Source organism: Neodiprion virginianus, chromosome 2 (assembly GCF_021901495.1).
Source record: "Neodiprion virginianus isolate iyNeoVirg1 chromosome 2, iyNeoVirg1.1, whole genome shotgun sequence".
In the NCBI taxonomy this organism is placed as follows: Eukaryota; Metazoa; Arthropoda; class Insecta; order Hymenoptera; family Diprionidae; genus Neodiprion; species Neodiprion virginianus.
In genome coordinates this window covers 21,487,005-21,507,505 of record NC_060878.1, presented here as the reverse complement: position 1 = coordinate 21,507,505, position 20,501 = coordinate 21,487,005, and the positions used below count along the sequence as shown (strand labels likewise).

The 20,501-nt window shown below is 41.9% G+C and overlaps 1 protein-coding gene across 3 annotated transcripts; it reads right to left on the bottom strand.

The window, feature by feature from the left end:
- Positions 1-1,739: 1,739 nt before the first annotated feature.
- Positions 1,740-20,242, bottom strand: LOC124299388 (putative nuclease HARBI1). Of its 3 annotated transcripts, XM_046752611.1 has the most exons (6): positions 20,000-20,242; positions 19,522-19,759; positions 19,102-19,430; positions 18,679-18,823; positions 17,587-18,283; positions 1,740-1,816 (listed from the first exon to the last, which is right to left on the bottom strand). In XM_046752611.1, the coding sequence occupies exons 3-5, from the start codon at positions 19,270-19,272 to the stop codon at positions 17,859-17,861; spliced, it is 741 nt and encodes a 246-aa protein (XP_046608567.1). In that variant the 5' UTR covers positions 19,273-19,430; positions 19,522-19,759; positions 20,000-20,242; the 3' UTR covers positions 1,740-1,816; positions 17,587-17,858. The 3 variants fall into 3 exon arrangements, 1 of the variants encoding a protein (XP_046608567.1); XR_006906989.1 differs by lacking the exons at positions 18,679-18,823; positions 19,102-19,430; positions 19,522-19,759 and having other exon boundaries at positions 20,004-20,241; XR_006906988.1 differs by lacking the exons at positions 18,679-18,823; positions 19,102-19,430; positions 19,522-19,759; positions 20,000-20,242 and adding an exon at positions 18,363-18,409.
- Between the last annotated feature and the right edge of the window lie 259 nt (positions 20,243-20,501).

The window sequence follows — 20,501 nt, the reverse complement described above, 5'->3', positions numbered from 1 at the left end:
TCGGTTTATCGGCCAGTTTGATGTGGGGTAGCAACTACCTAATTTTATTAAGGGTAATTTCAGAGGTTTCCTTGGGCGTGTTACGTGGGGGTGAAAGTGTGCTGAGCGGTGGTACTTAATGATTAATTGAATAATCAAGCTCCCACGTAACGACAATGAATAAATATTAAAACTAAGAAAAGATCTACCTTTCGATAAGCCGTTAATTTGTAGGATCGTGTTGCTATAGTCCTGTACAGGTCTGTGAGGTTTGTTTAAATTGTTGAGGCAATTTCATAATAATGAAAATGGGAAAAAGGTCGTTCAAAGTAAATGGTTTAATATGATTTAACTGGTAGAAGATGAAGTATATTCTGTATGATTTGGTAATTGAAATGTCTGATAACAATGAATGGTGATAATGACATAAAAGCCGAAAGTAACAATTCATAATGCGTTTCAGTTTATATGTATAACGATCCACGCCGACGGACGAATTTATATTCAAATGCAAAGAAGCTGCAAAACCACTAAATTTGACCGTTTGCGGGTTTTGGCAAATTATCTGTTATTCTATTTTGAAGGATATTATTATTTGGTAGCAGGAACATCTACTCTGAACGATGGTTATAACTAACGGGTCGTGATTAATCAATGTTATATCTCTCTTTTTAGATTATCTTAAATCAATTATATATCCTGTTGTTAATTCTTGTTGGTTAAATCTTGGAAACAGTAAGTATGATTTAATTTGGGGTAGTGAAGCTAGCCACCAATTCTAGACTTGCTTTTAAATGAATATTGCTGAAGTAAATTTTGATTATAAAGGTGAAACAAGAATTCGTTTAATTTCGAAGATCAACACTCGGATTGACTTATCTTCAGGTGAATCGGTCGACGAGATTGAGAGCCGTCGGATCGTGTCGGTCTGCGTCAGTAGAATTCTGGACCAGGGCCTCACCTCAAGTTCGGAAGAGTTGATGAATCGAACGATGTTGAACGTCGGTCACTTAGTCTTTGTGGATTTAGAATATCTTACTATCGAAAGCTATAGTTGAAAGTGTCAATTTGCTGATTTTGATGTATGTTAAAAATGATTTCAAAGATTATTTATTGAAAATGATAGTGCAGTTATTATTATCAGCACATAAAGTTACCTGATTCGGTTGAATCAGGGCCGAACTCAATTTAATGACGGAAAATGGAATGGCATAAAAATGTCTATTCACGAAATGATGAGATTTAGTAAAGCACAGAAAAGATGGAAACGTGAAGATAGTGAGTCTTTGCGGCTAACAGAATAACTGAATGCTCGAATTTGATGAATTAGCGCGAGACTTTAGGTCGGTCACAACTAAGATTTTCCGAACGGTACTGTTGCTCAAGGAGAGCTAATACGGGTTGACGTCCACGCACCTCGCGACTTGACAGACGAAAGACGCGGCTTCTTGGGCCCGAGGGTCCAAGGAGCTGCAGTTGTAATAAGTTACAACGGTAATTAGCCAATGAGGTGCGAGGGCGACCTCCTGGTGCCCAAGTCCACATGGTCAGCGTTACTTCATGCTCTTCGACGGTGTTCCGACGGTTCTCAATCTCGTCGGTGACACATTAAAAACATGAACAAGAGATATTTACATGCAATTTTCACACGTTCATTCATACATCCTAATAAGTAATCTATTTTAATTTGGTGGTTCCAAATGTAGTGGTTTATCCTAGTTATTGGTTATAGTTTTAACTTGAAAAGAGAGATATTTCCTGACTGAGCGCTACTGATGCTAATTCAGCAGGCCCTTATCTCCGTTCTTGGTACCAGTTAAATAGAAGAAAGTCGAACCTTATACGAGGGATCATTGTTGGTCTCTACCTGACTTTTTCCAGGAGGGGTGGAACTCGCCGGTTCAGGCAATACGATATTTTAATGTTGTTTATGGCTGTAACTGTTACGGTGTTGAAAGCTAATTGTGGGAATTACTTCAACATGTTGAGGGTCATATGGATTTTGGAAAAGGTACGCCGAATCACTGCATTTATATCGGTGTTGGAACGTGTGAGACTCAACTCGTGTTTGGCATTGACAATGACTCGACCATGATCTTCGGCGAAGCCCTGCATACAATTCAACGGTGAAACAACGTCAAAATTTCCAGAAGAGTCGGTCAGTGCGGTATTACCACTCAACCAACCGGTATTCTCCGGACTATATTTCTGACCGGGACTCAGGGATGAGTGTCCCTTCATAACGCCGATGATACCAGCATTTTTATTCCGATCAATCTCCACACTGTTCGAATCGTAGCGAACTTTCTCAAACAAATGGCAAACAGCCATATTGATCAATTTCGTAGTCGTCGTCGCATTTATACCATCGTCCTCTGTAATTTTTCTGTAAATGTGGAGAAAGTGCTTACTGGGCAGTAGGCACAAGTCTTGATGTTGAACAACAAATTGGATTTCATCGTTGTTCTGGAAGGTGAATGATGCAAACGGCTGATAAGCATGAATCTCTGAGTGCACAACCGATTCGTCGAAAACCTCAGGTTGAGTTATTCTTATTATTTCCTCCATAGTAACACACACGGGATATAGCGAACACGAATTCTTATTTTTCGAAATTTCCACGTTATCGAAGACCTAGGCTCCGGAGAAACCGAACGTTCAGAGGTGTCAGTCTCGTGGGCGATGTAAACGTTATCAAAGGTGTCAGGCGACTGATGATTTTTGACCATGACGTCTGACTTTTATAACTTTTACCCAACTTTCTCGTCTCAAACACGATTCCCATTATTTCAGTGTTTTCACGTGTAAACGCACAGTAGTCGTTTTGCCACATCAATTATTCAGCTCGTCGTCTTGATCAACTATTCTCAGCTGTAAAAGCTGTATCGACAGTACGGCGATTGGTAGGTGAATAATGCTGGCAGGCACTTCGAAAATCTTGTATCCCGATGGAACGGCTGGGAAAAATTCATGAATCGTGTGAGCTCGACGCTCGTTTATGTGTGCCCCAGCGGTTATGTTACACTGGACGCGTGAAGTATTAACCTTTAGTATAGCCACTAGGAAATCAGATTTATAAGTAACATCTCGTGCTAGCTCAACTGCTTTGAACCCCAACAATCGGCCGGTGGAATCTTTGGGTTCAAATCTACCACATGATTGCGAGTGACTTTACTGTTTAGCTCGTTGTTGTTAGCTCTCAGACTGAACGTGTTGTCAGAGGGGAGCTCCTTACGCAGAAATTTTTCAACATCCTCAATTTTACAGCTTCCCGTGGGTATTGTGATGCTCTCTCTACTGTTGTCCGCCGGTTTCAGATAAAATTTGTTACACGTCTCAAATATTGGGTATTGAATTGAATGTGAGGAACTCGACGAGTCCGAGAACATAGTTTTCCTCCTGTGATAACTCGATTGGGGAAAAATGTTGAGCCTCCAGCACGGAGGATGTGCCTGACAGCGTTAACGTCAATGATTCCGATATGACTGATGCTTGCTCATGTGGCACATATCTTTTTACAACTGTCCGCTGAGAAATTTGAGACATAAGTGCCCGCAAATCACAGTATCATATTCATGATACCTCTTATAATTGTATGTAACGCTACCAACACCGAGATACCTCATCAAGTTGTTAGGCGGATTCAAATCACCAAAACTATCGAAATACACAACATGGCCACCATTTCTCTTGTACGCAACCCAATGTGTCTCTGGGCCGTTTTTATCGTCGAGATTATTCATAGCGGATACTCCCATTTTTGCTCCTGATTGAAGTAGATCACTCCGCATGAAAACGCCACGAAAATGCGAAATTTTCATATTTTTAGCATAATTGCGTGAATCAATGTTGGTGAGAGCTCGATGTGGTAGCTTCAATAATTTTTTGGCGGACGTAAGTACAGGCCCATTTCACTGCGATAGGGTCGGAGGTGTAGTCCCTTGCTCAAAGCAATCGCCTCCATTGTTGTACTGTGCCGTTTGATCTGGTTTAATCGATGTTTGTTGACACTCCCTTTGTTGAGAGTGTGAGCTATACCCGCAGCACCACCCGCAAGAGCCCCAGTAGCGCTTAGACTAGCCAGAATTGGAATGAGAAACGGCAGGATGCCGTCAATTTCATCAGGCGCAGGTAAAACGCCACGCATACGAAAATTCTTCCCAGTCCCACGCGCAGCCACACAAGCACCCGACAACGCCGACTCAACGGCTTCATAACCCGGTCGCACGGCCGCCTTTGCTGCTGTGATGATGGATTTGAGATTCACCGTTCTCTTCCGCTGTTTACTCTTCCCACCTTTTCTAGATTTCTTCTTCGCAGCCGCTTCAAGTTTCGACCGCTTCGCAGCTAAGCCCATTCCGAGTTTAGATTGAGCTTTCATGGTGTTGGTGACTCCCCAGGCTACCGCCTTTTCACCCACACTAGCGTCCTTGGCTAAGAAGCGATTCCTCGCCTTCTCTGCGAGCGCTTTGTCGGCAAGATTTCTCGCTGCGACATCGCGATTCTTTGCGTATGCAATCTGGTGGTCTTTACACGCAGCATCCAGCGGATTGATCCCTGAATCTCCACGAGCCAACCTCTTTGTTGATTTCATTCTAGGTCCGCAGTACTGATACCCTGGTACGTGCAATGCAACTGGGAAATGATTGATGATTTTATTCAACAAACTATCTATTATAGAATCTTGGTGATCGGTCAATCAAGTGAACGTATTTTTAGTCAACGTTTCGACCCAGATATGGGCCCTCCTCAGAACGATTTATTTATTTAACTGTCAAGAACAACAAAAAAATTTTTTTTTTTTTTTTTATACATAATAATACTAGAAGTACAATCAGACATTAAATATTGTAGATGTAATACTCTTATGGCTATTATATATTATTGGTTAGTAAGAACAATTTGATAAATTGAAAAAAGAATGGCTTAAAGTGTTATTTACCTTTTTTTATAAGTAAGTGGACTAAGATGTAGTCGAATTCACAATTTACACTTAGTGGAGACAATGTTCTTTGAGTGACGGTACTAAATGTCAATCTTCTAGTTATTTTAAATGTAGGAGTTAATAGTTGGAAGTCTTTAATTAAAAAGATTAAAGAACTACGTTTCTTCACAGTCAGTATGTCATTGTGTTAAAAGGTTTTTAAAGAAGGTCTTTTTAGCAGTAAAATTAATTTGCAAAGTGTCCAAGAAGTGGAGGTAGGCTCTTTATGACTATGTTCGACATGTCTAACAAAAATTATTGTTGGTTGAACCGATTGGGTCAACAGGTGAATAACGACTGATGGGAGAAACAAATATGATCCAGAGTGAAGGTGAACATAATATAAACAATTATACAGAAAAACAAAATATATTTTGTGAAAAAAATTATGTAGAAAAACTGTGTTATGGGGACAACAATGTTTTTGTATCTAGTTGAGGTTAAACAATATTTGTTGTGTGGGCGGAGATTAGAGGTTTGTAAGTATTACTTCAATGTTCAACATCTTGTCTAAGATTAACGGAATTGGTGTGACCTACAATGTTGCACATTTCTAGTAATAGTCTTTTATAATAATTGCGTTCTTCACAAAGGGTGTTTGTATTGTCGTAGTTAAAAGTATGTTGTTTATTGATACTATTTTTTGTTAGAGCGGTGTGACGTTCTTCAATCTCATGTACATTGCGTTGGTGTTCTTTGATTCTGGTGTTAAGGTGGCGGCCAGTTTGTCCTATATAAGCTTGGTTGCAATCATTGCAAGGTATTTTATACACAACATTGGATCGTTTGCCGATAGGGATCTTATCTTTTCCCGTATCAAAAACTAATTGTAAATCTTTCGGATTTTTTCCAACAAACTTGACATTATGTTTGGCAAATAGGCGGTTCAGTGACTCAAAGAGACCAGATACATATGGGATGGGGATATATGTAGTAGCAGGTCTATTGTTATTGTCTGCGGGAGCAGAGTCAATATTATTGTCAGGTAAGTTGTTGATGTAGGTGCGTCTCTTATTAATATGTTTGTGTAATAGGCCATGAGGATAATCATTCCATCTTAGTATATTGTATATGAGCGACAGGTTTTTTCCTGGAACTCTGTACTAGAAAGTTTGATGGCTCGGTCAACTAGGTTAATGATGGTGCCTATTTTGTAGGACATTGGGTGGTGAGAATTAAAATTCAGATGTCTTTGAGACCAGGTTTTTTTGTGGAACCAATCTGTTTTAATATTATTGTTGTTGTGTATCAGCAATACATCTAAGAAATTGATGGCGTTATTTTTTTCTATTTCGATAGTAAATTGTAATCGTGGATGATATCGGTTAAAAATATTAAGAGTGTGATCTATTTTTTCTCTAGGAACAGCAGTAAGAATATCATCAACATATCGAAAATAGAACGGTAAATCAAAATCAAGATTGTTAATGCAAGACGTTTTCAAGTCTTCCATGACAAGGTCTGACAAGATTGGGGAGAGAGGAGATCCCATGGGCAACCCGAATTGTTGTGCATACGTATCGTTGTTAAATTTGAATATTGCAGAATCAAAACATATTTTTAAAGCTTCATCTAGTTCAATAAGAGGAATTGGGATCTTATTTTCAAGAGAAGCCCAACGGTTGTTTACTGCGCGTAATGCAAGATCTGTCGAAACGTTGGTAAAAAGAGATATTACATCTAGCGATATTAGAGTATAGTTGTCTGGGATAATCAATGTTTTTATTGTGTCAACTAAGGAAAAGCTATCTTTAACTCTAGAGGTGGGAGGTGTGATATTAGTGGTGAGCCATGAATTAATTATCTTGGCTAAGGCATAGGTCGGGCTATTGACAAATGAGACGATAATTCTTAATGGGACTTCCTCTATGTGAATTTTAGGTAGCCCATATGCGCGTGAGGGGACACTATTGTAAGTCGAAATGCTTCTATGTAAGTTTTTGTTTATTAGTTTGGAGGTAAACCAATTGAACGTGAGTTTGTTCACCCTAGTTTGTAGGGAGTTACACAGGTCATATTTAGCAATTCTGTAGGTGTTGGTGTCATAAAGCTGCTGCCTCATTTTGTTGTTATAAGAGTCTCTATGCATAGCTACCGACGTATTGCCTTTATCAGCTTTTAAAAACATAATATTAGGGTTGTTTTTTTTAACAGTCATGGTGTCACGAATTTTTTTGTCAGTGACTGAATTATTGATATTGTTTCTAGGGTACTTTGGGAAAACAAGAACTCGGTTAGTGAAATCGGATCTAACTTGATTTCTCGACTCAGTAGAAAAACTCGTAATTTTTTCTTCAAAATCGGAAATGAGGTTGAAAACCGGAAGATCGCGATTGTAGTATGGACGTCCAAATTTGTGACCAAGTTGTACTATTTCAGTAACATTTTCAGGAGTAGGAGTGTCAGTTAGATTTATTGACCAATTATTTTTTCCAATGGAAGACGAATCTTTGTGTTTGTTAGAAGATTTTTTTTGAGCAAGTAAGTTGGTGAATTTATTGATATTGCGATTTTTGATAGCAATGAATTTATTGTTGAGCATCCGATGTTGAGATTCAAAGAACTTATTTCCTGAAGTACTCCCTAGTTTATGGTTGATTTGTTCTGCTAGGTTAATCAATATCTTTTCAGAGTTGATAATATGTGTATGAACATCATTGATTTCTAAATTCAGTAGCGATATTTGGAAATAAGTTGTAAGTTGTTTGGCTTTGGTTCTTGATCTTGACAAGTTAAAATTAATACTATCAAAGGTAGTCTTTGAGAAATTTAAATGTTTGGGCATTATTACTTGTTTCTTACATCGAAGAAGGAAGGTCCTGTGGTTCTTCATCCTCGAAATTTTTTCAGCTGTCCGGATCCAACGGCGTAAGTAATCAGCTGTAGCTTTCCCGTGTGTAAGCTTGATGTTATGAACAAAGCCCATGTTCTCAGAAGTAATCCAATTTTAAACTGTCGAATGAGAATTCTCGACCTCGTATATGATCTATTTTAGAATCTTGGTGATCGGTCAATTAAGTAAACGTATTTTTAGTTAACGTTTCGACCCGGATATGGGCCCTCCTCAGAACGATTTATTTATTTAACTGTCAAGAACAACAAAAAAATTTTTTTTTTTTTTTGTTTAACAAACTACCACCGCGTTTTTTTCGTGTGCACGTCCTCATAGTCGAGCAACAACCAACGTGACTTCTATGAAAGGAAAAATTTGTATATCATCATCTAAGTTGTCATGCTAACGAAGCATCCTGCGATTTTAAGATCAGCCCGATAAACTACCTATCCCGAATTTCGATAAAATGGTTCGGCGTGGAAAGGGAAAGATAGAAAAACGTCATGGGAAATTGCTGCCAAATATTGTGATAGCAATTTTTTCCGGGCTATCCAATTGTGGTAAAGCTAACGCTTTTCTCCAACTCATCACCCACGGCAATGGATTGCGATTTGAAAATGTCTGGGTCTATTCGAAATCTCTCATGCAGCCAAAGTATCAATTTCTGCAAAAGTTACCGAAACCTGTGCAGAAGATGCTCGCCCAAACAATGTTCTGATTTTCGACGATGTGGCCTGTGAAAAGCAAGATGATATCAGAGTAGACTGTAGCATAGGCAGGCATCGCGATATCGATAGCTTTTATCCAAGTCAAACGTAAGCGCGCATTCCAAAACACCTAGTGCGTGACAATGCAAACTTATTGGTACTATTTCGGCAGGATGATGTGAATATGAAACATATCTCCAACGATCATGTGAACACTACATGATGTATCAGCAATTTGAAGACTTGTGCTCGGCATGCTCGAATGACGACAATTAGAGTTTTACCGTAATTGAAAAGGATAGCGAAATCAATGGCGGGCAATATAGAAAGGGGTTTGACTGCTTTATGAGCATAAACTTACAAAAACTCGCACAGTTTCATTGCGACAATCAAGCCGGCAACATGGAGAGGGCCAAGATTCGTAAATATAGCGATACATTGAGTGAAATATCGAAAGCATGCGATGTCATACGTTGGAAGCACAGGATGCTCAAAATGAACAAGGACACGACCGAACAAGTTGTAGGAGAGGTATTCAAGCCTTTAATAACGCCGTTGCAAGAATTCGTGGATACTTCAAAGCTGCAGCAGCAGCAGCAGCAGCAGCAGCAGCAGCATATTAAACAAGAAATTAGAACGGAACTACCGGATGTTACAATAAAAAAAGGAGAAGAAGAAAAAGATGGCGAGAGTACCGGGGATAATGACGATGATGATGAGGAGGATGAGGATATGGATGATGGGAATTTCATGGATGCAAATGATAAAACACTGAGGTTTGGTGAAATTTCTACTACAAGTACGCCGGTCAAGAAAACAACGGATACCATGGCGTGATATTTGAAAATGTCCAGCACAAGCAAAAAGAGGGATTTAGATACCACATACGGTGTTCGAAAGTTGACTCACGGTATCATGACAGGTGATACGCCTATCAATTTTATTGATAATCTGATTACTGTGGGAGATGAAAGTTATGAAAGAACACCAGGACTGCTTGAATTGTTGTTGAAAAAAATCACCCCATGCATCGATTGTAAATGACGCGGACAAGAATAATTACATCAAAATTTTAGCGACGACGAATGCGCATCGGAAACCACACCAAGCCGATGAAAGCCTTCAAGGTAATATAAAAAGCGCAAAGTATAAAAATTTCATTGCACACTACGTCAGCTCACCGAAAAAATCGGGTAAAGGCTTACCTTACTATAAGATTGCGCGAAACGAGGGTCAAGATGTTGATTACGTCTACTGGGATGATCCAAATGAAATTGTAGACAAGCGTGGTAGATGTCGCTACGAGTCTTTATATGAATGTCTCATAAACCTTACAGCGAATATCGTAATCACGACTGTCATATTTGCTACTTATCCCACACGTAGAATACAATATTTTTCTCACAAAAACTGATCTGAAAGTCGAATTTGAGAGAAATACAATTATTATAAAACTTAAATTACTATAGCGGCATTGGATAGTGTTTGAGTAGTTACATGAACGATGAAACTTAAATTACTATAACGGCATCAGATAACGTCTGTAGTAGTGTCTAGTAAAGTGAAAAAAATAGAGTGAGTTCAATACAGACTGTACTAGTGTGGTTATATTTTTATAGTAGTTTAGTTCAGGTGGAATCTATCCAGTTATCTGATACTTAACCGAACATGTGCGTTTATGAAACACATATAGTTAAGTATGCGATTATTGTGTATTCCGGGGATGACAAACAGCACTCGAAAAGTCAACTACCAGAGCAGGTGTTGTAAAAATACCTACCAAAAATCATCGATATATTTTCCAAGTACGCGTGGGCGGTGACGATGAAGTCCAAGAGTGGGAAAGATGTTACTGCTGCCATGAAATCTGTACTGGCCCAGAGCCGTATACCTACATATCTACACGTTGAGCAAGGTAAAGGATTTAATAACAGCGAATTCAAAGCCCTCGTGAAGCATCACAATATCAACATGTTTTCGACATTTAGCAACTAGAAGGCGTCGATATGCGAACGTTTTGATCCAACATTGACAAATAAAATGTGAAAGCGGTTTCCTCTCCGAGGATCGTTCGAGTGAATTGATATTTTGGAAGATTTAATGATGTCCTACAACAACACCAAACATCGCACGATTCGGATGAAACCGATGAATGTTAGCATGGAGAATGAAAAACAGCTGTATCGTAGCGTGTACAAACCTCGGCAAATCAAACGAAGTGATCGGGCGCGGAAATTCAGTGTGGGCGATCTAGTTCGAATCAGCAAGTACAAGAATGTATTCGAAAAAGCCTATACACCCAATTGGACGACTGAAATATTCACCGTGAGTGAGGTGAAAAATACCAATCCACCCACCTACAAACTTACCGATTATCAAGATCATCCCATCGAGGGGGGCTTCTACGAGGAGGAGCTCGGCAAAGTAAAATACCCCGACGGCTATCTTGTGGAGAAAGTATTACGCAAACGAGGGAATCAGGTCTATGTGAAGTGGTTGGGTTTTGATACTTCGCACAATAGCTGGATAAATGAAACAGACATGTGACATTAGGGTGTCCCTTAACAGGGGTGTTTTCGAATTTGTATGCTCCCAGGGGCTCAAACACTTCCAAATCAATAAAAAGAAATCCTCTGAATATTTCATCTCCTAATATTAACTCTAAGATAGTCCGCTTTCCCGCCAAAGTTTCTTATGGAAATAACATGTAAAAAATATGCGTTGTTCTTTTAAATTTTGTACGTTGGTGACGAATTGACCTACAATAATGAGAATTACATATTTTTGTAGGAAATTCGACACTCTATTAAAAGGGTCTCTTTTTGCCTAATCTACTGGTTCAAAAGTTATCCGAGCTCAAAGTTTAATTTAGATAAGATTATCATTATTATCGAGTATCTTCAAAGGATTAGCAGTTGTATAAATAGATGGCATAAATTATCGACTCGAAAATGACGCCGAAGTGTGAAATTACTTATTTTACGAAAAACATCAATTATCACAATATCAACATAAAACAAGATAGTCTCAATTCTTTTAGAGTTGCATCAATCTCTGTATCGATTGATAACAGTGAAATATGATTTTCAATTAACATCTATTGAGGTTTTAACACAATGTAATCACTTTATTTGATCTGAAATAAAGTAACCTGCAAGAAAAATGCAATATATTTCATCATACAACTGCTAATCCTCTGAATATACTCGATAATATGAATAATTTTATATACATTAAACTTTGAGCTCGAATAACTTTCAAATCAGTAGACTTAGCGAGGTATCGTAAGAAACCTTTTTTATATAGCGTCGAATTTCCTACAAAAATATGTACTTCTCATTCTTGTAGATCAATTCGTCACTAACGTACACAATTTAAAACAACAACACAAATTTTTTACATGTTATTTCCGTAAAAAACCTTGGTGGGAAAGCCGACTATCTCAGAGTTATTATCAGGAGCTGGAATTTTGAAAGGATTTTTTTTATCGATTTGGGAGCGTTTGAGCCCCTGGAGCATACAAATTCGAAAACACCCCTGTTAAGGGACACCCTAATGTGACATGATTTGTATGTGTTTTCCGAATTACAATGAAAGATTTGAATATACAAATATTTCCGCATCAATCTCCTTTGTACGCACATGTGCCATACTCGGTAATATGAAAATAATAATAATAATGATGATTATGATAATAATAATAATGACAATGACAATGATAATGCCAATGCCAATGCCAATGCCAATGCCAATGCCAATGCCAATGCCAATGCCAATGTCAATGCCGGTGCCGGTGCCGGTAATGGTGAGGGTGAGGGTAAGGGTAAGGGTGATAACGATAATGATGATGATAATAATAATAAAAATACCCGCAGGTGGCGGGGGGGTTAAATCTCTCGTTCGGGACGTGACGACCCCGTGTACATCGAGTAAGTCAAAGGGGACTGAAGTTGGCACGAGCCCTATGGATGGCCCCCGAGGCAGCCTCAGGAGGCGGATTGAGCGTCAAAACCCGGTTCGCTCGGGAAGTGACGATCCCGGGGTTCGCTAGTGAGTGGGAGGGGAGGGAAGTCGGCACAAGCCCGATGGAAGGCCCCCGAGGCGACTTCAGGGGCCGTGCTATGTTCCGGCACGGTACGGGGAGTCGCGCCCCCGAGAGACCCTAAGCATTCAGGAACTTTTATGGAGATGCACAATGGTAACAACGTTATACCTCAGGTGGTAGCCCCAGCACAGAGGAAATCCACCCTGGGTTCCGACCGGGTGGAAGCCCCGGTGGCTCATGGCAGGGACATGGATTCTGAGGGCCGCAAATTGTGCAAAGACCAGGTGACAAAGACGGCAACGGAGACAGCGGACACGAAATCTGGAACAGCGGACAGGACGACACTGGGACACCGATGACAAAACAGGACGGACAGCGTGTCGAGCACGGGCAGCGGAGCGAGTTGCGCTTCCGCTGTATCCACGATCGGCACGGAAACACGAATCACGGACGATATGGACGTAACGGACATATTGCTACGGATTCACAGTACAGCGACAAGGATGGCCGAGGCAGCGACCATCCAAAAAAACATAAATGTGTCCGTTGAACTGGGCATAGAGACCATCGTCGAGGCTGCCGACGTTGCGCTCAACAGGCACGCCAAAGCAGTCACGAAAGATCACAAGACGGACAACGAGACGACGGAGATGGACGTTGAGACGGAACAACGGACACAAAACACTCCGCGGACTAAACGAAAACGGTAGGTGACTGGAACCACTCCGGAATCCTCTCAGAAGAGGGCGACGGTTGCGAAACCGGTCGCTGACTGGCAGACTGTGACAAGGAAAAAAAAGGAAAAAAAGAAACGGAAGACGCGGACGGATCGGGCGAACGCGACAACGGATACGACCGCAGGGGCTGAGGGGCGCAGAGCGGCTCCCAAACACTAGGGGACGGCTGTGCTCGTCAAACCCGGGAACGACATGACGTACTCCGACGTCGTGAGGAAGATACGGACCACGATCGACCCTGCGAAGAGTCACGTTAAAGTGACGACTCTCAGGAAGACGAAGAATGGCCTGTGTCTTCTGAAGATAAAGACAGACGTCAACGGACGAGACGACTTCCGACGCGTCCTGCAGGACGCAGTCGGGGACGCAGGCAACGTCAGGGCCCGGACCTACAGGGTGCAACTAAAGATCATGGATCTTGACTGTGTCACGACCAGAAACGACGTGATACAGGCACTGCGACGAGAAACGGGACGAGACGCGGACATTGGGGTCCACATCTTCGGTCCGAACCGGGCCGAGCACTTTATGGCCGTATGCGACCGAGAATCGCAGGAAGCCGGAGCGCTACTCGGCCGGGGACGGATCGGGACTGGATGGGTGGCGTGCCGCGTCCAACCACGACTGATGGTGACGAAATGCCAAAAGTGCCTGGGATGTGGGCACACAAAAGCAAAATGCAGAAATGCAGACCGGACGAAGTGCTGTAGGAAATGTGGTGAGACGGGACACTACGCCACGGACTAAAAGAACAGACCGGGCTGCCCACTGTGCGTCGAGGCGGGCCACGGCGATGGGGCGCATCTCACGGGCTCCGAGGGACGCGCGGTGTACTGGCGTGCGCTGAAGAAGTGCAGGAAGCAGGCCGAAAGACGGACAGGATAGTTCAGGGCAACCTGAACCGCAGTAGGACAGCAGACATGCCACTACCACAGATAGCAGACGAACACAACGCCGACATTCTGATCCTGTGCGAGCCGTACAGGATGCGACAAACGCAGGATTGGATCACGAACGAGACCAAGACAGCAGCTATCTGGGTAAGGGGCGCTGCCCGAGCCCGGATAACCGCTCGTGGCGTCGGGGACGACTACGTCTGGGCTAGGGTGGGCGCTGTCACTCACGTCAGCGTCTACCTGACCCTAAACTGCGCCGCGGCGGAGTTCCGGGCGCAGATTGCGCTCCTCAAGGACGGACTCAGGGACCTGCCCGGGGACCTCGTGGTCGTAGGGAACCTCAACGCAAGGGCGGTCGAGTAAGGCATGACGGTACCGAACAGACGCGGATGGCTGCTGCCGAAGATGGCCGCAAGGCTGGACCTAGTGGTGGCAAATACAGGAGACGTACCAACGTACAGACGGCCAGGATTTGGACATAACAGGGAAACTGTACGAACAGCTTCTGCTACCACGACTCACGGACGTGATACAAGACGGCGAAGGCCTCTCGGACCGGCAGTTCGGCTTCCGGAAGGGTCGATCAACGACTGGAGCGATCCAAGAGGTGGTTGACTCTTTTCGGTCGACAGACAGACATTTGTGATACTTGACGTTAAGAACGCCTTCAACTCGGCCAGGTGGGTGGACATCCTAGAGTCGCTAAGAGGTGACTTCGGGATCCCACCTCGGAACAGACGGCTGACGTACGAAATGACCGAAGGTCAAGTGACGCAACAGATGTCGGTGGGGTCGCTCAAGGTTTCATACTAGGACCTGACTTCTGGAACGGGATCTATGACAGCCTGCTCAGACTGGAGCTCCCGCTCGGCGTCCGCCTGATCGCTTACGCTGACGACGTGGCAGCAGTGATAGTCGAGCGCACTCCAGATCTGGCACAATACGCACTGAAACAGACAATGAAACGAGTCGGACAGTGGATGACTGACCACGGACTGCAACTCGCGACGGAAACGACAGAACTGGTGCTTCTCACCAGAAGACGAATACCGACCACACTCCGCATGACGGTCGGGACGGACGAGATCGAGACCAGAGGGGAAGTCAAGTACCTGGGAGTAACCCTGAATACGAAGATGACCTTCTGGCCTCACACACAACGAACAGCTCAGAAGGCGGCTGAAAGGATAGCATCGCTAAGCCGCCTGATAGCAAACACAAACGCACCGAGACCGGGGAAACGGAGACTTTTGATGTCGACGGTGAACTTGATCCTCCTCTACGGTGCGGAGATCTGGGCAGACTCCCTGAAGACTGAGAAGTACTGTCACGCAATGACGACGGTACAGAGAGGAAGCGCGTTGCGGATCGCTTGGTCCCATCGGACGGTCTCAGCACAGGCCATTCTGGTGGTGGCGGGCGTGATTCCCGTGGACCTCTTCGCGTTCGAGCGCAAGAGGGTCTATGGAAGAGACGCGGACGTGACCCGGCGGGACGCGGCAAGACAAGAGACGCGACGATACAGACGTAGCAGGACTGGTGGACGAAAGAAACGACAGGAAATTGGACGAGACGACTCATTAAGAACCTGAGACCGTGGATCCAGAGGGGGTTTGGGGGTGTGAATTTTCACGTCATAGAACTCCTGACGGTCCACGGTCATTTTAGACGGCACTGATACAACTTGGACCGAGTACAGACGCCCAACTGTACGTACTGCAGACACGAACGAGACGACACGCGGAACACACGCTCTTTGAATGTGACCGCTGGACAGAATTGAGACAGAGACTGGAAACGGTCGTGGGAGGCATCACTACCGACAACATTATCAGGGTGATGCTCCATGTTACAGAAACAACAGACAATCCTGCGACGTAAGAACGCAGACGGCTGCCTGACGTAACGTAACTGACGGACGGCCTGCACTGGACGGATAGACGGGCAAACTGACAAGACTTACACCGACAGAGTCTTACACAGACACTTCGACGTTACAGAATGGGATAACGAATCGTCGTTATGAATACCGACAGGAAGTGACGTATTGTGACAAATCCTTAGTAAGTAACTAGAATTTTATCGAAACTCGCCTTAAAATAGTTGAAATTAGTGTCGCGGTGGCGCGCATAAAGGTTTAAATCGAGGCGCGCACAATCACTCAGTCACAGTCAGTGCAAATCTATCGTATGGTGAACATTGTAAATATAAATATCATCATTGTTATTATATATTAACAACGTTTAATACTTTTAATAAATTTTAATACGAGTAAAAAAATTTATTTGCACTCATACTCTTAAAAGGAGCCCTTTGACCACGTGTCGTGAATCCCCATGCAGCGTTTACTGCTTCTACGTTTTCCTCAATATTCTTTTTGCATGGACCACCATTGGGTTCTTCACGTAGAACCAATATTCTGAAGAGTAAAATTATATAACTACTCCCATTTTTTACTAAAAATCATAACTGTAGCTGTAATATTTTCAATACTTCAAGACGTCTTTGAGTTTGTTAATTTCATGGAGGCAAAGCTATTCAAAAACAATACCACTTGAAAAAAAAATTGAGGTCTAGTTTAGAATAAAGATTTTTCGCGTTTTTATTTTTTGTTCGGGTTAAAGAAGGTGAATATTTTTTATAAAATAAAGTTATACTTTAAAAACACAATCGAATATTTCTTTATGTACAATCAATTGTAAACATTATAGTTAAAAGAATGTAAATTCGAAAAATTGGTGATTCTGAAAAATTAACGACGGAGCCAGGAATCGAACCTGGCGTCTAGAGATGCTTAACCGGAGCCTTACTCCACTACACCACCTAGTTGCTGTTACGTGGGGGTAAGAGTGTACTTAGCGTCGGATCGTGTCGGTCTGCGTCCGTAGAATTCTGGACCAGGGCCTCACCTCAAGTTCGGAAGAGTTGATCAATCGAACGATGTTGAACGTCGGTCACTTAGTCTTTGTAGATTTAGAATGATATCTTATTATCGAAAGCTATAGTTGAAAGTGTCAATTTGCTGATTCTGATACATGTTAAAAATGATTCCAACGATTATTTATTGAAACTCTAATGTAGTTATTATTATTAGCACTTAAAATTACCTGATTCGGTGGAATCAGGGCCGAACTCAATTTAATTATGGAAAATGGAATGGCATAAAAATGTCTATTCTCGAAATGATGAGATTTAGTAAAGCACAGAAAAGATGGAAACGTAGAAGATAGTGAGTCTTTTGCAGCTAACAGAATAACTGGATGCTCAAATTTGAGGAATTAGCGCGATTATTAATTATAATTTGAACTTAAAAAGAGGGATATTTCCAGACTGAGCGCTACTGATGCTAATTCAGTAGTCCCTCATTTCCGTTCTTGGTACCAGTTAAATAGAAGAAAGTTGAACCTTATACTAGGGATCATTGTTGGTCTCTACGTGACTTTTTCCAGGAGGGGTGGAACTCGCCGTTATTAGAATATGAGATTTTGATGAAATAATATCTGTGCATTGAAGAAATTAAAGAAATGAAATGAAATGGAATTTTGAAAAAGGTACGCCAAGGCGGTATGTCGGGGCGTAACACCGCCCTGACTCTGTTGTCGTTAATTTCTCTCATCACTTTTAAACATTATACTTGTTGGCAATTTAACCATAAACATCATTCCATATTCTGTATTCTATTTTTCCGCATCACGGAAGTTGGGAAATCTTTCTCTCATAATTTGTTGTTGAATTCGTTGAGCCAAAGCGCGTGGTCCTTGTCTGTTGTATTCTTCATCTTGATCCATCGGATCAACATCATTCTCTACGGGATGAGCTATCGGTGCTAGTTGTTCGTCATCTTCATTGTTTAATCGTAGTTGCACTCTCATGTTGTGCCGTACTGCACACGCATTAACAATTTTCGCTGCGAACGCTGGTTCGTACATCAAGACTCGCTGGTATGACAAGCATCTCCATACAGATTTAAAAACTCCAAAAAACCGCACGACGACGCTTCTAGCCTTACATAGTTGTTGTGTATATTGATGTTGTCGCGTATCTTCAGGAAAATTGGCCAGAGGTGTTAACAGCCAAGGCTCCAACGGATATCCAGCGTCACCTGATGGAAAATATATTGATTTAGAAAAAAGTAGACTAAATATAATATGCATATTATGTATATAAAACTCAAATTGAACCTTTGCTGCTTTGCTGAACAGTGAAAAATATTTTCGCTTTGACTGCGCTTAAGGTGTTAACCAAGCGCAGTCGATGTAGTGTTAGTATTGTGGCTCTGACTGCGCTTGGTCAAGACCATATTTTCGCGGTCATATTTTTCGACATCGACCGCGCTCGGCCAATACCCTATCCTCAGTCGAGTGACAATATTTTACAACAACTCCGCTTGGTCAAAACCCTAAGCACAGTCATTGAAAATAAATTTTTTTCAATTTTTCGGCCGCTTATGCAGCATTCAGATATATGCAAAATACACTGTATGACATCATAACTTACCAATTGGCCAAGTTCTTCGTTCTCCTCGATTATAATGGAATTCCATAGCCCTCCGGATAGGTGATGTGCTCCATATGTACGCATCATTTCGAGCACCTGGATGTCGTGGATTTATGTTCAATATTGTGAGATCTGGATCAACAATCTGCAACAAGAATAATAATAAAGAAGTTGAAAGACAAAACATTACATTCAGTTACGCACGGAATAAAATAGAAATTCCTTTAAAATTCATAATAAATTCTTATACAAGAATGACACAATTAGGCGATTTCACTTGAAATTCTCATTTGTAATTTTTCTTGTCATTTTTATCATTTTCAATGATAAAATTTGAAGCAAAATTGTAAAATTTAAAGAATTTATTTGGAAGAACTGCATCATGGATGTTTAAGGAGACATATTTCTTCTATTCATACTTACTGCTTGCACGTTCAAAGAATGCCGGCCATGATGATTGACGAATGCCTCCTCATGTTCCGATGGGGCAAGTATGTGTACAAACGTACAGTCGATTGCGCCTATTGCACCCTCAAATGGCTGTGGAGCAGTAGCAAACTTTTCCCTTCCTTGCTGCTGATCGATGGCAGTCATTGGAAATTTTACCCATCTACGAAGCAAGCGCCTGTTGATTGCTTCGGTAACAGCATGCAGGCAACGACTTGTTGATGACTGGCTGATGTTAAATTGTTGTTGGTTCCGACACTCCGTTGATAACAACCTTGAGCGTAAAATCGAATGGCGACCAACACCTGCGAAAAATATTAAAAGGTTAATTTTAAGAACATTGTTTTACTGACACGATTTCTTTGAGGTGAAAAAATACAATAATTCCAAAATTACCTTGATTTCTGGGCTTAACCCAATAACCCGTTCACTCTGCAACTCTGCACGTAACAGATTAACGAGATTCATCACAGCTTCTTGAGGCAGGCGAAAAAGGCTGAGAAACTCTTCTCGTGGTAGCTGAAAAGGATTCTAAGCATCTCTCAGTCGCCTTCTTTCCACACGACGTTCGAGTCGACGTAATCTTTCCTTAAGAACGAATACATCCCAAGCAAGGTATTCGATAGCCATGATCCTTTGAGATTGAAGATAATCAAAGAAACAGCGTAAATAATAGACTTAATAGTAGAAATGAATTATTAATGAAATTAATGAATAATTATATTTGTGGAAGCAACTTTGTGGGTTCTTCGGAACAATACTACAATTTATAGGTTATGTTATTCTTTTTTAGAAAATAATGAAATCTATTCTACAATTTTTTCTGAAGTCAATCTGCATTGATAATTCCTAATTACTGCAAAATTCAACTTACTTACTTGTTATTTCGAACGGCGTAATTATTTTTCACTTTCGGAGCACTTTTCGAAGCACTTTCTCGGAGTCGAGAAAAATATGGGAAACGCACACCACTCCTCTAGCTCGTGTGCAAAGTATCGTTATAATGGTCGTTATAGCGTACCGAGGGGGTCTCTGAGCCTCGCTATCCGCTCGCACCGTAACGACATCATAACGACACTTTTCGTTACTAATAACGGCAAAACTCGCTAAGAATAGTGTACAGAATCGCATTTGTCGTTATAATAGCGACGCGGTCGGTAGTATAACGAAACTTGTCGTTATGAGTCCATAACGACAGCATAGCGAGTTACAGAATCGCCCTACTGGGGGCGTTGCACAGGAGGTGGCGGTTTAGTGGGTAGGCCATTCTGGAGTCCCACATTCGTGCTAGCCCGTATGACTGGCGTGAATCCGTAACTTGGATTCCGCAACCCCTCGGAAAAAAAAACAAAAACAATAACAATAACAACAACGAC

Coding starts and splice junctions, on each gene's coding strand:
- LOC124299388 (XM_046752611.1), bottom strand. CDS start 19,272: ATGACTGCCATCGATCAGCAGCAAGGAAGGGAAAAGTTTGCTACTGCT. Junction 18,824..19,101: donor ATTCTTTGAACGTGCAAGCA/GTAAGTATGAAT, acceptor TTCTTGTTGCAG/ATTGTTGATCCAGATCTCAC. Junction 18,284..18,678: donor ACGAAGAACTTGGCCAATTG/GTAAGTTATGAT, acceptor ATTTTCCATCAG/GTGACGCTGGATATCCGTTG.